At 36.8% G+C, this 16003-nt stretch overlaps 1 protein-coding gene across 1 annotated transcript; it reads left to right on the top strand.

Moving 5' to 3' along the window:
- The first annotated feature begins 2507 nt into the window (after positions 1 to 2507).
- Positions 2508 to 6024, top strand: LOC140964518 (myosin-binding protein 2-like). The gene is made up of 4 exons (XM_073424359.1): positions 2508 to 3839; positions 3936 to 4118; positions 4191 to 5565; positions 5655 to 6024. The coding sequence occupies exons 1-3, from the start codon at positions 2750 to 2752 to the stop codon at positions 5519 to 5521; spliced, it is 2604 nt and encodes an 867-aa protein (XP_073280460.1). The 5' UTR covers positions 2508 to 2749; the 3' UTR covers positions 5522 to 5565; positions 5655 to 6024.
- Positions 6025 to 16003: the final 9979 nt, after the last annotated feature.

Raw genomic sequence — 16003 nt, 5'->3', positions numbered from 1 at the left:
TATATGGGTTGGCTTGGGTTTGGCTCGACGTGGCTCGGGCGTGGCCCGAGTATTTTGGGAGATGGCTCGGGTGGTTCGATAATGTGTCAAAAACGAAAATTTAAAGGCAAAAATTAGAACCATGGGTCCAAGGGCTCACAAGGGTACAATAAATAATAAAGATATTATTTTTAAAATTTGGGATCAAAATATTGAGTTTTGGGATTTTTTCGGGATTTAATCGCCTCACGAAACGCTAATTAAAGAATTAATTGAAAAGCCTAGTTTTAAGCTTCCTAAAATTATGAAAAATTATATTTATGCTTAAATAATTATTTATAATAATTCTATGTCCTTAAAAGTGAGAAAAAGATAAATTCGAGAATTTTTACGTCAAGAGGCAAAACTGTCTTTTTACACTTAGGAAAATACGAAAACGCTTGGCAGCATCTCGAAGGATCATAATGCATGTTAAATGATATTTTATGATTTAAAATGATGATTTTGAGGATAATATGTATTTTTACGATTTATGGTAAAACTGTGCAATTTTTACTGTTTAAAATGCTATATTTGGAAAGCTATGTTATTTTATGATTTTAAAAGAAAAAGAAAAATATTTTTGAGGGATGTGAATTGACTGTGACAAATGATATGATATTTGATATATGATTTTGTGGAGATGACGTGAGGGCCAAGGCCCAGAGGAAACCCATATTCAGGCCAAAGCCCAAGAGGGACCCCGTTTACGGGCCAAAGCTTCAGAGGGACTCCGTCTATGGGAAAAGGCCCCAGAGGGATCCCGACGATCGTATTTTCATGGTGGAGTCTAGTGCCTACCCCCATGGACCATGTGGAGCTAAGACTGCAGTCGACCAAAGGATAAAAGCTAGTCACTTTCAAGGATCAAATTTCACCCAAAATGATATATGATTGAAAGCTTATGATTAAAATGATTTTATGATGAATATTAAAGCTATTTTTAAAATGATTTATTTATGCTAAAAGCTTATTTTAAATGATTTTTAAAGGATTTATTTATTCTTAAAGTTATTTTAAAATGATTTTACGATTTATGATTTAATTATGTTAAAATGATTTTATATGGTTTATTTATATTCAAAAGCTATTTTAAATAAAAGTACGATTTTAATGCGTGTGATTGTATATGTATTATTTGTTATCCATGTTTAGAAAGTGTTGAGTCTTTAGACTCACTAGGTTTGTATGATGCAGGATTTAATGATTGATGGGAAGCGCTGACGCTTGAGTGGATCGAGTGCAGCGGTACACACCCGAGGGCTTTTATGTTTCCGCACTAGCTAGATAGATAAATGATTTAAAGATTATGTTAAGGATTTTTATTTGGGATATTTTTATGCTTAATTTTATTGTTAGCCGATCTTTTAAAGGTCGATTTAGGAATTTTGGTTAGTCGATGATTTAGGATTTTATTTTATGCACTTGAGATTTCGTATGTTAAATTATTATGATTCAGGATTATGTTAACTTATTTTATTTAATAATTTAGAATTTATAATTTAAGATTAGAAAAAAAAATCGAGGTTGTTTCATGTTGAGTCATTAGACTCATTATGTTCGAATGGTTGCAGGTGAAGAAAATGATGAGGTTGGATGCTCTGACTCTAGAATGGACTGGGCTTGGCAGTACGCTCCTGAAGACCTTGTGTTTTTTCGCAAAACTCTGTTATATAAAGTTTTATGCGAATGATATTCTAAAGGGGAAAAACGATTAATATTTTTAAGTTTAAATTCTGAATTTTCGTTAGACATATGTTTACTTGGTTGGAGAATTTTGGATTTTTATGCATTTTAGTTTTTGATTCAGAAGAATAATTAGTTGGTAAAACAGTTTTTTAAATATTGATTTTTATTTGCAAAGATTTCGGCTATATATATAAAAAAAATTAATATTATTTAATTAATGTAAGAGTTAGGGACGTTTCATCTTACGTTGAGAGACATACAATTTTGTATATTAAAAAACTTTATCTATGCAGCTTGTATGTGTATACAGATAAATTAAATGTCATAATTGGATAAAACCATAAAATATTATTAAAATAAAGATTGTTTTTACAAAAGAGCCAATAAGCCACAAGTTGATTTGCTGGACATCTATTCTAAAAATGTTGGGTATATGTACATCGAACTTAGTACATCATTATGTTAAATTTCTAAATAGAAACCAATTCGATATGAGAAAACAATGGCTAAACCGAGAAAGCTTTGAACTATGAAAACCGAAATAGATACTATTCCGAAAATTTTGAAGTAAAATAATAATGTGAATAAATAATTGTACTGCGTCACATAATATTTATCTTATGGACTCAAAATTGTACCCACACAAGATTTTAATAGTGACCAAACACAAAAAGAAAAGATAGACTCATAGACACATATAATGAGTTCCAACACAAGGCATCGACTATGGACCCCATTTTCTTTCATTGCGTCCCACAATTGCTTGATGCAAAAATATAATGGAGCGGGCAAGATTTTTAAATAAAAAGCTAATGGGATCCAAGTTTTAATGCTTTATACACTTTCTTTTTCCTTAAATTAATCCTCCTCTTTCTTTTTGTAAAGTTCACAAGTCTTCTTTGCATCATCGTTTCACGTTTGTTTCAAAATAATATCACTTCCGAATTTTATTTATTTTGATTCTTTCTAACAGTTCAGTTTTCTTTATTTGATTTTCTGGTTTGTTTATCTACATATTTTCAAGATTTGTGATAAGAATAGCATGGCTGCAAACAAATTTGCAACCATGTTACACAGAAACACAGACAGGATTTCACTTGTTCTTGTCTACGCAGTTCTTGAATGGATTTTGATTGCTCTTTTGTTGCTGAATTCGGTGTTTTCTTATCTGATCGTCCAATTTGCTCAGTATTTTGGCTTGAAAACTCCATGCCTATGGTGTACGAGGCTTGATCATATGTTTGATCCTGCTAACAGGGAGAAGAATGTGCACAGAGATCTTCTTTGTGAAGTTCATTCCAAGGAGGTTTCTAATCTGGGATTTTGTTCAAATCATCAGAGATTGGTTGAATATCAAGATATGTGTGAGGATTGCTTGTCATCGAGGCCGGAATTCGAGCGTGGGTCGAAGAATTTTTTGTCGTTTGTGAAGGAATTTTGTGAAAATGATGAGGTGAATGTGAGCTGTTCTTGTTGTGGGGTAGTCTTGGATAGAAGTAATAATGAGAATCATGATGTGTATTCCTCTTATGTGTTGCTTAAAACATCATCGTCGGATGTTTTGGAATGTGCCCACAAAGAGAATTCGGCTGCAGATTTTGGTGAAAATTTGTCAGATTTTGCTACTGATTTGTGTGAGAATGGAAGGGTTTTCGAGTATAGGAATAAAAATCAGATGCTTTCTGAGCTGGAGGAGGAGAAAAAGAAGGAAGCTTTCATGGAAGAAAGCGTAAATATGATAACGAAAGAAAAATCTGTTCAAGTTTGTGTTGAAGAAGATGGTAATTATGGTGAAATATCTTCTCAGCATTTGGAGTTCTTTCTGGACTACAGTGGTTATAGGCTCGTTCCAATCGAACTGGTGGATTCGATAACCGAAGAAAATCAGAGTAATGGGAATGTTATGTTTGAAGATTTTTATGACACGAAGATTCAAGATTTTGGTTTGGAAGGTGAAATTCGGGTCGGAAAGGATGGTTTTTTGCTTGATTTTGATATAAATGAAGATCCTAAGTTTGAAGAAGAGTTTGAAAACTTTGCTGATTTTCGTGTACCTCAATTCCCATACGATGCCAGTGAATTTCAGGAACTGGAAGTAACAGGAGAAGAAACATGTTCAAGTATTCTGATAGGTACATTCGACTTTTCTTGGAATCCTTAAATTATATATTTTAAGTTCTATATGTAAGGTAAATGTTAAAAACAACCTGTTTGTCTGAATAATGTAGCTTCTGAGGAAGTTGCTCAAATGGGGAATAATGAAAATGAAGCAGACATCTCCATAGGAACAGAAATCCCCGACTTGGATATCACAGATGAAATGCAAAATCAAGAATCTTTTCTTTTTGATGAATCCATAAACGAAAGCCCTTCAAAAAGTTCTTCGATTCGAAATGAAGAAGAACCTCATGGTAGTTTTTGGTTGGTTAATTCTTGTTGTTCGCGATTGTTAGTCAAGATTCTGAAATTTTTCTTTCTGTCAGTTACTATGAAACTTGAGGAACAGGTGGTAGACTTGAAGCCATTATCGAGTAAAGAAAGGGATCATGTCCTGAACAATCAGCCGTCTGTTTACTCGGATTTATGCGAGATTGAAGAAGATAAGGTTCCCGATACGCCTACTTCCGTGGACAGCCTCAATCACCTGCACAAGAAAATGCTACTGCAGGAAAAGAAAGATCCCGGGACCGAAGAATCTTTCGATGGAAGCGTGACAAGTGAATTAGACGGCGGTGATGGAGTCGTTACCGTTGAGCGGTTGAAAGCTATGCTGAGAGCTGACCGTAAGACTTTGCTGGCTTTATATGCCGAGCTTGAAGAAGAGAGAAGTGCCTCTGCCATAGCAGCAAATCAAACGATGGCTATGATAAACAGACTCCATGAAGAGAAGGCGGCAATGCAGATGGAAGCATTGCAGTATCAAAGAATGATGGAAGAACAATCTGAATATGATCAAGAAGCCTTAGAATTGTTGAATGAACTCATGGTGAAGAAAGAGAAGGAAAAATTGGAGGTCGAAAAGGAATTCGAAGTGTGTAGAAAGAAGCTTTTGGATTATGAAACAAAACAGAAGATAATGGTATTGAAAAGAAGCAAACATGAAAGTGCTAGAAGTGGACATGGTTCAGGTTCGTGCAGCAATAGCGAGGACAGCGATGGATCGTTTACATCTCTTGATCTGAATAGGGAGGCTAAAGTAGAGGAGGCCTTTAATGGGAATCAAGAATATACTCCTGCGGATGCAGTTGTGAGCTTGGAGGAATCTCTAGCAGATTTTGAGGATGAGAGATTCTCAATACTTGAGCAGCTCAAGATCTTGGAAGAAAAGTTAGGGACAATGGACGATGACAAGGGGCGATGTTTTGAGGATGTTCGAGACATGGAAGACAGTGTACGTCAAGAAAACTGTCATTCAAATGGTTTTATGATCAATGGAAAACATGATCAGCAGAGTAGAATCACCAGTCAAAAGGGAAAAATGCTCCTTCCACTTTTCGAAGAAATTAGTGATGAAAAGGAAGACGAAATGCTACATGGCAACATCAACTGGATCGAGTCAAATGGGTTGCATGATGCTTTTGAATCGACGCCCGGAATGGAAGACAAGACTCTTGCAATTGAAGAAGAAGTGGATCATCTATATGAGAGGCTACAAGCATTTGAAGCAGATAGAGAGTTCTTAAAGCACTGTATTAGTTCACTGAACAAAGGTGAAAAAGGAATGGATCTCCTTCAAGAAATCTTACAACACCTACGTGATCTACGCAACGTTGAGCTTCGATCACGAAATTTAAGTGGAAATTCAATGATATGAAACATTCATGTTCAATATTTTTGGCTCCAACATAAGACTATGAGGTAAATTTTTTATTTCAAACTTATATTTAAAAGTTGGCATCAAATACACATAAAATTGCCTAATACAACATGCTTGTTGTTTGGTGCAGAATCCATTCCCAAAATGTGATTTATCAAACCAAGGAGAGCTAAAGTTGACTACGATTCAATGATAATGATCATATGAAAAAGGCGGAGAATCGTGTCCGGGGACGTTCCATATGAAATGGATGACTAAATGGTGTTGTTTTATAGTAATCTTGGCAGACATGAAGTTGAATCATACTGAAGTTTTGTAACCTTTTTCCTAGTTATTTTTGTACAATTTTAGAGGGGATTGTGTCGATCTCCCTCTTTTAAGGGAAAGGGGGATGATAAATGTATGTGTTTGTTGTGTAGTCAGCAGAAGCCATTTTCCATGTTTTGCGAGTAAAAAGAAAAGGGTTCCAAATTCACAGCATCGGTTTATTAAAAACACAACCCACTGAGTTGGCATTTTTAGTTATTTTTATTGCAAATGCAATTGTTGGTAATATGAAAATGACCCACACTCTGTTCAAAGGCAGCCGACACTGCCAGAAAGAAAAAATTGTTTGGGTTTTTTGTATTGTAGATACATGAATTAGTTTTTTTCTTTTTTATGTGGCAATGATGGGGATCATAAAAATGAAACATCCACTACTCGTTTTCTTAAAAAATACTAGAATTTTTTTTTTCACAAACACTCGGCCGAATTATGTATATACATATATATACTTTAAAATGTAAGTTTCACCATTTTAAAAATAAAACAACCAACTATATTTGAAAATTAAATGAAATAGTTTGAACCATAAAATAGTCAATCGTTTTCAAATCCTAAATATTGGTAAAACTAACAACCTCTCAAAAACCACTCAGAATCATAATAAAAGTCGTAAAAAACTCTTTAACATAATCTTAAAATCATAAACTAGTGCGGAAAACTAGCGCCGGTCCTCGGGTTATGTGCACCTTCAGTCTAGTCAGGTCAACCATCAAGACCTCCACTACCATCAACATCAAACTCACCTGCATCGATCACACTTAGTGAATCTAAAGACTCAACACACCATAATCTTGATAACAAATAATACGTATACAATCACATGCAACCGTGAACATATTTTTACGTAAAATAACATTTTCATAATCATGTATAAACATAAACAATTTCATATCATCATAAACATATTTATATTCATCATAAACATAATCATATTCATCATAAACATATACGTATTCCTTTTTGTTGAATTCAGATCGTTAATTGTTACTTTCGTATTCGTATTGGGGGCGATGGATCAATCTACATGTAACCACAGTACTGGGCGGCGGGGACATCAGCGACACTCTCACCCGTCAACTGAGCTTTGGCCTTACGTATTCACATATCATCATATTTGTATTATCGTATTAGTCACAATTACTTCACATCCTTCAACATTTCATATTTCCTTCACTTTATAAAATCCATGCATATAAATATCAATTTTCTTTTAAACCAAGCATTCAACATATCTTTTAACGTTAACGTTTCATCCTAAAATTTCATAAACATTTAAAATAATCATATTAACATATAAAACAACATTCAGAGCACTACCATGACGTTTACTATTTTCTAGGTGTAAAATTATCGTTTTATCCCTAAACGTAAAATTTCACGATTTTGACATTTTCTTGAATCCGTTGACTCTAGACCATCCCAAATAATTATTTAAGCTTACATTAATTTTTTCGTATTTTGATTTAGCATAAATCGATGGCTTTTTATTTATTCTTTAATTATAACTTATTAATGCGTTTTAATCCCGAATTAAATTAAACTTTAATATAAAATTCTGAAACTTGAAACTTAGACTTTTATTATTTATTTAGCCCTCGTGAACCACGTTTCGACCCCCGTTGAGCCATGTTTCAAACCCTTGCCCATAAAAACCCTATTTCGAACCTAAGCACTAACCCACGAGCCAACTTGATTTTCCCAAGAGCCATGCCCGAACCACCCTGAGCCGATCCTTGACCAGCCCCTCTAGGAACCCTACTGGACCCTTAGAACCCCTAGGACTTGACCCTAGACCCAAACCGAAGCCTCCCCATTACTAGCATGCAACGGCCGAGAAACCAAGTAGCACTAGGACTCTACGTTTTCTTGCCTAGGACTCTAGCCACTGAGAAAGCCCCAAGCCCAGACCTTTGTGCACCCTCTTAGGACCCTAGAGACCTAGCCTAGCCCAGCTAGAAGCCCTCTGGCCGAGCCACCAACCCTGTGCACGCTGCTGCACTTCGCGTGCCTGTTCTCGGGTGGAGATAGGACTCCTCCCCAGCCGTGTCTCTCTAGTCCTAGTGTGGCTAGGACCTCTTCCCTGACCCAACCATGACCCTAGCCCAACCCTTGTCGCAACCCAGCCAAGCCATGCATGGATTTCCCTTGAACCCGAACCTTGACACCCAAAAACATGAATAATGGTTCCAGCTTGTTCGATTCTTGTGTTCAGCGTGTCTCGTGTATTCTAGGACTTTATAATTTGTGTAAAACCAACCCTTAAACCTTCCTTAATCATGGCAGCCCCTTCATGTACATAAACAACAAGTTTTGGATCAAAAACCATGTCTTAAATTCATGCTTTGCACAAAACGAAAATAAATGGAAGTGTATCTTGTTTTTCAAACAAAACATTATTAAATACATATTATGGTGTGATGATGAGTAAAAGAAATAATATGGTGTGTCTTTACGTTTTAAAATGCTCAAAATACGAATACCGTAGCAGTGGAACGTTGACGACGAACGGATGACGATTTCTATTTTTTTCTACCGTTTTCTCTTGTCAAAACCCCACCAAAAGCCCACGTTGGGATGCACGAGAGTCGGGTGATCGTTGTTGGAAGGAAAAACGATGACTAAATTCGAAGCAAAAATGAATAAAAAATCAAATCTTTCCTTGCCCAAAAGGTAGATGTTTCGGCCGCTGCTCTTGGAAGGTTACGTGAATGTGTGCGTGCATGTAGGTGTGGGTGTGTGTGGTGTACTAGGACTCTTATTTATTTATTCATTATGTTCTTTTTTTTTGTATATAACAAATAAAATGTGATAGGATCGGTTGAAGTAAGAGGAGTGTTTAGAAAGGGGAGTTGAATAAACACTCACGGGTTTTGACTCTTTTTCGAAGGTTTGAATCAGTTCGGTGAGAAACTAATTCACAGGATCTTGTTAGTCGATCACAATCAGTTAACGGTTAAATGCGGAATAAAACTGACTGAGAGATAGAATATAGTAACTGAAAAGCTTAAAAAATGCACAAGATTTGTTTTTGGATGTTCGAAGATTTCAATTACTCCTACGTCACCCCTTCTATCAGGAAGATAGGATTTCCACTAAAATATTTGATCAATACAAGACTTGTAAAGACCCACTTCAGTTTGGACTTAACAATGCCAAGAGTGAAACTCTTAGTATACAACTCAGTTTACTTCGAATGAAACCTTTTAGGTGTTTGACAAAACTTAAGCAAATAATAATTGATCAATTGAACTTATTGTAGATAAAATAATCTTAACTTTATATAATTCTCTCAGTGTACAGATTCGTACAAATAATGAAAGAATAAAATAATCTTCAATGATCTTTAAAATCTGCAAAAATGAATTCATCAACTGATAAGAATTCTTCTATGAGACTATGTGAGACTACTTCTAATTGGGTTTTAGCTTATGTCTCTTCCCCCTTTTTGTCAAACGCCTCCATTCTGATAGATAACTTCCAAAAATCGGTTGATAAAAGCTTAATATAAGTGGCTACGTCTGAGACTGCATTAAGCATAGTAGTTTGCAGCAAATCTATCTTTCTGGAAACAGATGTCTCCACGGATTCAACTCTTTTGCCCATTACATCTTGAATCAGGGAAAGACTTTCAGCTATACCTCTATTCTTTTTTATTTCGTCCACTGCAAAGGAGATAGAGGTCACAGTAGCCTGAATTTGTTTCAATCTCACGGAATTGAAGTCATTTGAGGAATCTAGCTTCAAGGTATGAGCAAGCTGAGTAGATTTGATATCTGAAATGGCCATCATCATCTGTGACAGGTCGTGCTGGATGGTTTGAATCCCTTCAAATACCGAATCAATGTCTATGGAAGGATGAGGAGATAAAGGTCCAGTTGTCTCTGGTTCTTGTTCTCTTGTAGCTTCATCAAATATTACAAGAGTCCTGTCAGTTATTATCGGTTCTGCACTGACCATTTCAGAAGCATCCTCTACACTTGATTCCTGTTGAATTTGGGGAGAAGAAGTGATTGGTTGATCAGTTGAGCGATCAACTGAAACTAATGTTGGCTCTTCAGTTGGAGTGTCTTCAGATAAGCCCTGCTGAACTGGCTCTTCAGAATGAACTTCTTGTTCAGATGCTAGAATAACTGGCTCTTCAATTTGTTCAAAAATTGCCTGTTCAGTCACAACAGCTGACTGAACTGGCTGCTCAGTTTCTTCAAAAATTGTCTTCTCGGCAGGTTCTTCAGTCAACACAGCTTGATCAGCTAGTTCTTCAGTTGGGATAACGTCTTCAGCTGATCTGGATGTCTCTAGCTGAATATCAGAAGTGACTGATTGAATGACCTCATCAAAATTTGCTAATGATAAGTCAGCTTCTGAGTAAAGCTTTGGATCAGCAGAAGAAGAGGTAGGTGTTGATGATGATGAAGGTTGAGCAACTGAAGTAGACGGAGCAGTTGCTTGTTGCGAAGTTTCAGCATCTTTGCCCTTGGGAGATTCTAGAATTGTTTCCTCAACTTGATCTTCAGATGATAAGTCTTGAGAAGCTTCTGGAATAACTAGTTTTTGATCCATTTCCCAATGCTTTATCTCCATTTGCAAGAATACAAGATCCGATTCCAACTGAGAAAGTACAACTCTGTCATTATAAGCAGTTGGACTGGTTGGGTTGTAACTACTCTTCAGTTTACCAATCAGTTGAGACAACTTCTTGGCTCTTATTTGATTAAAGAAATAATTTTTTCTGTCCAATGTCTGTATAATTGTAGCAGCTTTGACAACTCTGAAAACTACTGATTCCAGTTTAATGAATTTCTCCAGTTTAGATTTCCTCCTCAACTGTTCAGCAAAAACGTGAGTTCTGAATCTCACCCAAGCATCATAAGTCTTCAGGTGGGATTCAGCAAAAGCGTTAACCTGTTGTCAAATAAGGTCAATGTGAGTTTGAATGGCATTAGTTGATCTGGGCTCTTCTTGCAATATTCATTTGCCCTTAGAATCAGTCAGGACATGAGGAATGCTCATCCCTGAAGTAGTTGCGTCAATCTGTTCTCTGATTACTATCTCTTTTGGTCTGGCAAGAGGTAGAGGAGTGTAACCAGTGATATTGATCAATGGAGCCTTTACTCCAGCAAGTTTCAACTTATCACCAGACTTGGTGACCTTCTTCTTTGGTAACTTCTCTTCAGCAGAGGCTTCAGCTGGAATGGCTTTCAGAGGAATAGCCTAAATGGGGTGTTGAGCATTTGATGGATTCAATCGATCAGTTGGTATAACTTGCAGCACAGCTGCTGGCTTGGTTTTCTGAGTTCTTGGCTTTTTGGCAATATTAGGAGACGGAGTCTTCTCAGAATTTGATTCGCTGACAATCAATTTCCTCTTAACCGTTTTCAGCTGAGCCAGAGTTTTGGCCTTTTTAATTGATTTGGGAGGCGCCTGTTGCGTCCCAATCTCCTTTTTGACTTTCACAAATTGTTCAGTGGAGATGTCCAACTTTGTCTTGGGAGGCTTTACATTCTTAGCATTGAAGACCTTGAACTTGGATGATTTTTCAGCAGTATCACCCACTACTCCATTCATTTTCAGTAGATAACTGATCTGCACAACATATCCCCTTGACTACTTCGTTGACTGAAGCATATTCTTCAGAATGGTGAAAATCACGTTTCTCCAATTCATCTTCTTTCCAGCATGATCACAGTCATGACTTGAAATTTCTCAAGAGTAAGAGCAGCAAATGAACCGGCTTTAGCTAGTATCCCTTTTGCTGAAATATCAGCCAGCAATTGTATTTCTGGCTTGAGTTCTTTCTTAGGATCGGAAACTTTGATTTTACGACCATCGACAAACAGAAGAGATTGCATCTCCTCAATATCAGAGGTTTTCACCTCAGAGATGTTGATAAGCCCATCAGAAGGCAAAGAAAACAGTACGCCAAAAGCTTCTTCGGAGATGATCAACAACTGACCATTGACGGTAGCAGCGACGTTTCCTTCAACAGTAACATATCCAGAAGAATAGAAATAATGAAGCTCCTGTGAATAGATTTCTTGAGAGGATTGTCCCAGAAATGTCTTCAAACCAGCTGCTTCTAATTTCAGAAATACGTCCTTGTTGTTTGCATCATTTACTGATAAGACTGATTCAAAGTTGATAGCCATATCATTAAGAATATGTGCTGGAACTTGGTTTGCCATTTCTGATAGTTAGGGAACCTAAAATTTTGCAATGTGAAAGCTCTGAGTTTGAATTTGCTCTGAAAGATAATGTACACGTAAGAAAGAACTGAATTGGGGCGGGGAAATGTACATATGTAGGTGACTGTTCAATATTTGGACACGTGTCAGTCCATGGAAATTTGAATAAAAATCATGAGTACGTGTGTTAAAAAACATTTGTACAATTTTACATGGTTTAAACGGGTCCACGTTTTAAAATTCTATTCATCATTTAATGCGAAAACTAACAGTCACATCATTGATTTGGAATAAAATACGATTAATTAGTTAACTAATATGAGAAGATTAGCTAAATTATCAATTGAACGATCAGTTGTGAGACTGAATCATTTCAGATGAAAATTCACTAACTACTGTCTTCTCAATTAACATCTTAAAATCGATATTCTCCCTTAATTAATGCATCTTTAAATTAAAGGAAATTAAGCAACTGATAAATGACGTAATAAAAATCTTATGCTCAGAATATGAATCGTCCAGAGTAATGATGGCGTCTCGTCAGTTTCCTTGAGCCCTGGCTATAAGTAGACATGTCAAGTGTCATGGTTAAGCACAGAATATCATCAAACAAATATCAGTTTAAAAGCAAACGGCAGGAGCGAGTGGTTCGAAGAGTCTGGATATGGCTGATGCATTCATGGAGTCTGCATTGGAGTCCAGAAAGTCTGCAATAGAGGACAAAGTTTTTGAGAAGATTCTGCACTACTGGCTTAAGTTTCAGGACCTCCAATCCCTTCAACAAGAGGGATTAGTTTCTAACCCCAAACGGTTAGCAAAAATGAGGAAATATCGGCGACGTCTTTACGTCGCTGATGAGGTGGACATCTTTACTGATGAAGGGGTCTACCTCCTGATGCTTAAAAAAGAAAGGAGGACTCTGAGAAAAATTGCTGTCTCAGAGGGCTTCCTCAAGACTTCTGCTGGGAAAGTAACCAACTGGTTATCCCAGTGGAGGTCTGCAGTAAGAAAAGAGATATCGAATGTAACCATCTTATTATAATGAATAGAATGTTTATATCAGTTTATCGTTGAGTTTATACTTATCTGCAATACTAACTGACAACAGTTGATAAACAAGGAACTAACTGACATGATGTTTACTGGCAACTAACTGACTGAGCAGTTAGCAGATGATAATAACCTTAATCACGACTGATAATTCAGATAATAACCATGATATAATCAAGTTAAATCAATTAAACCAAGTATGTTACGAAAGTAAGAAAACTTAGTCTCGAGCAATGGTTTGGTAAAGATGTCAGCCGCTTGTTGTTCAGTTGAAATATATTCCAGTCTGATGGCTTTCTTCAAGGCATGATCTTTGATGAAGTGATGACTGACATCTATGTGCTTGGTCCTTGAGTGAAGAACTGGGTTGTAAGTGATAGCAATCGTGCTAGTATTGTCACAAAATATGGATGATTCTTTGGCAATAACTCCATAATCTTTCAGTTGTTGCTGGATCCAGAGCAGTTGAGCATAGCAGCTTCCAGCAGCAAGATATTCTCCTTCAGTTGTGGAAGTAGCTATGGATGTCTGCTTCTTGCTGAACCAAGAGATCAGTCTGTCTCTTAGAAACTGACATGATCCACTTGTACTTTTACGATCAAACTTACATCCTGTATAATCTGCATCTGAATATCCAACTAAATTGAAAGAAGAGTCCTTAGAGTACCATAACCCAACATTTGGCGTGCATTTAAAATATTTTAAATACGTTTGGCAGCTGAAAAATGCGATTGCTTAGGGTTTGCTTGAAATCTAGCACACATACAGATAGTAAATACAATATCAGGACGACTAGCAGTTAGGTGCAATAAGGAACCTATTAAACCTTTGTAGACTATCGTCTCAACTGATATTCCTCCTTGATCAGTGGCCAGTTTAACTGATGGACTCATGGGAGTGCTTGCCGCTGAACATGATTCCATGCCAAATTTCTTGAGCAACGTCTTCGTGTATTTAGTTTGACTGATAAAAATACCAGTCTCCAATTGCTTCACTTGCAGTCCAAGGAAAAATGTCAGTTCACCCATCATGCTCATTTTAAATTTGTCCTGCATCAACTTAGCAAATTTCTCGCATAATATAGGATTAGTTGACCCAAATATAATGTCATCAACATAAATTTGAACAAGTAAAATGTAACGTACCGTACTTTTTCTATTTAAAATTTGCGGAAGAATTAAAAATTTTCTTAAATAAAAAGTGAACATAAAAAAAATTCGATAAAAGAAGTAAAACTGTACGTCTCTCAAGTTGTTGCAACAAAAGATTTGAAATTCAAAATTTGACATAAGAAATAAATGTTTTCATAAAACTTAAAACATGGCGGTCCTCGGGTTTAGCCTCCCGCTCAGTCCAAGCCTGCTCCTTGGTCCCCACCTCCAGCCTCCTCATAAACATCCTCACCTGCATCGATCAAGTCTAGTGAGTCTAAAGACTCAACACGTATAAACTGGAAGTAACGAATAATACGTAATAAAACCACATGCAACTTCAAAATAGAGCTTACATATTTAAAACTTGAACTTGCATATCAAAAGCTTGAACATATGTACATACATACATAGACGTGCCATCAACATAAAACTTTTCTTAAACATGCTTGCATACTTGAACATACTAGAACATACATAACTTCATCACTTTGCGTAGAGGCATGTTTCAAAGCAAGTGACCCATAACATAACCGCCTGATCAGACTAACCACAGTACTGGGATGACAGGGACGTATCCACTGCCACATACATGAAATCCCCGTTCATAATTTAACGGGATGATTGGTCCACGTTCATAATTTAACGCTTTCCAATCTCGATCTAAACCTGTTCATAATTTAACAGCGGATTGGTCCCCGTTCGTAATTTAACGCTTTCCAATCCTAAACATAATTTGGTCACAAGACAATTAGCATACCTCAAAAACGTGAAAATATTTTCTTTGCACGTCGAACATACTTACTTGGCGTTGAGGGATTCGTTGGATCTCGTTTGGGGCCGCTGCTGCAACATACTAACGTGAGTTCAAACACTTAACTTTAATAGCTTAGACGTAGTAATCATGCTCAAACCCAAGCTCATTCATTTCCCTAGTACGCTCTAAAATTCCCGTGACTCGGCCTTGTTAAAATATTGCATTAAACTAAGACATTGAACCTCAAAGTATTCAACCTAAATTAAAAAAATAGTACACGGACCCCGTGCCCAGATCCGACTCCGGGTCAGTGTAGATACTGGAAAAAGAGACTCCGAAGAAAGCAAAGACACGGACCCCATGTCCGGGTCCGTGTACACCTCCGTGTACCTACTGGAAATTGACACTCCGAATGCAACAAAGGCACGGACCCCGTGCTCTGGTCCGTGTAGGGGTCCGTGTAGTCTCGGAAAAACCGAAGTCTGCGCGAAAACTTAACATGACGTTTCTCTCTTCTTACTAAACCATAAGGGCTGAGAATCGATGCCCCGAGACCCCTCCTAGGACACTAAGGTAATGACTCCAACCCATACAAGATATTACAATTGCCACCAAACACGACAAATAATAACAAACGACACAACCCGAGGTTTCGACACCACTTTTCTTCCTACGACTCTTAGTTCAACCTTTTGCTTAACGACACGAAAAGAGACATCAACAATAATCCCAACATCGATCTTGACTTACTTAAACGCAGCAACGATTGCCCGTCGATTTCCAACGAAGCCTGCAACAAATAACTTCAACAACACAATTTACATAAAAGTCGCAGTTTGAGCAGTCTCACAAAAAACGTCATAACTCACTCAATTGTTATCCAAAATTTTCGAATTTTATATCAAATCGAAGGTATCAAAAAGTATTCGATTTTTGTGTTAAAAGTTTTCTAAGAATCACGACCGAAAAATCACAGTATTTAAAATGACAGCAGAAACGTAAATTTGTGATC

This window comes from Primulina huaijiensis, chromosome 18 (assembly GCF_012295235.1).
Source record: "Primulina huaijiensis isolate GDHJ02 chromosome 18, ASM1229523v2, whole genome shotgun sequence".
Classification (NCBI taxonomy): Eukaryota; Viridiplantae; Streptophyta; class Magnoliopsida; order Lamiales; family Gesneriaceae; genus Primulina; species Primulina huaijiensis.
Note: the sequence above shows the minus strand (reverse complement) of the source record. Positions and strands in the feature narration are given on the sequence as shown.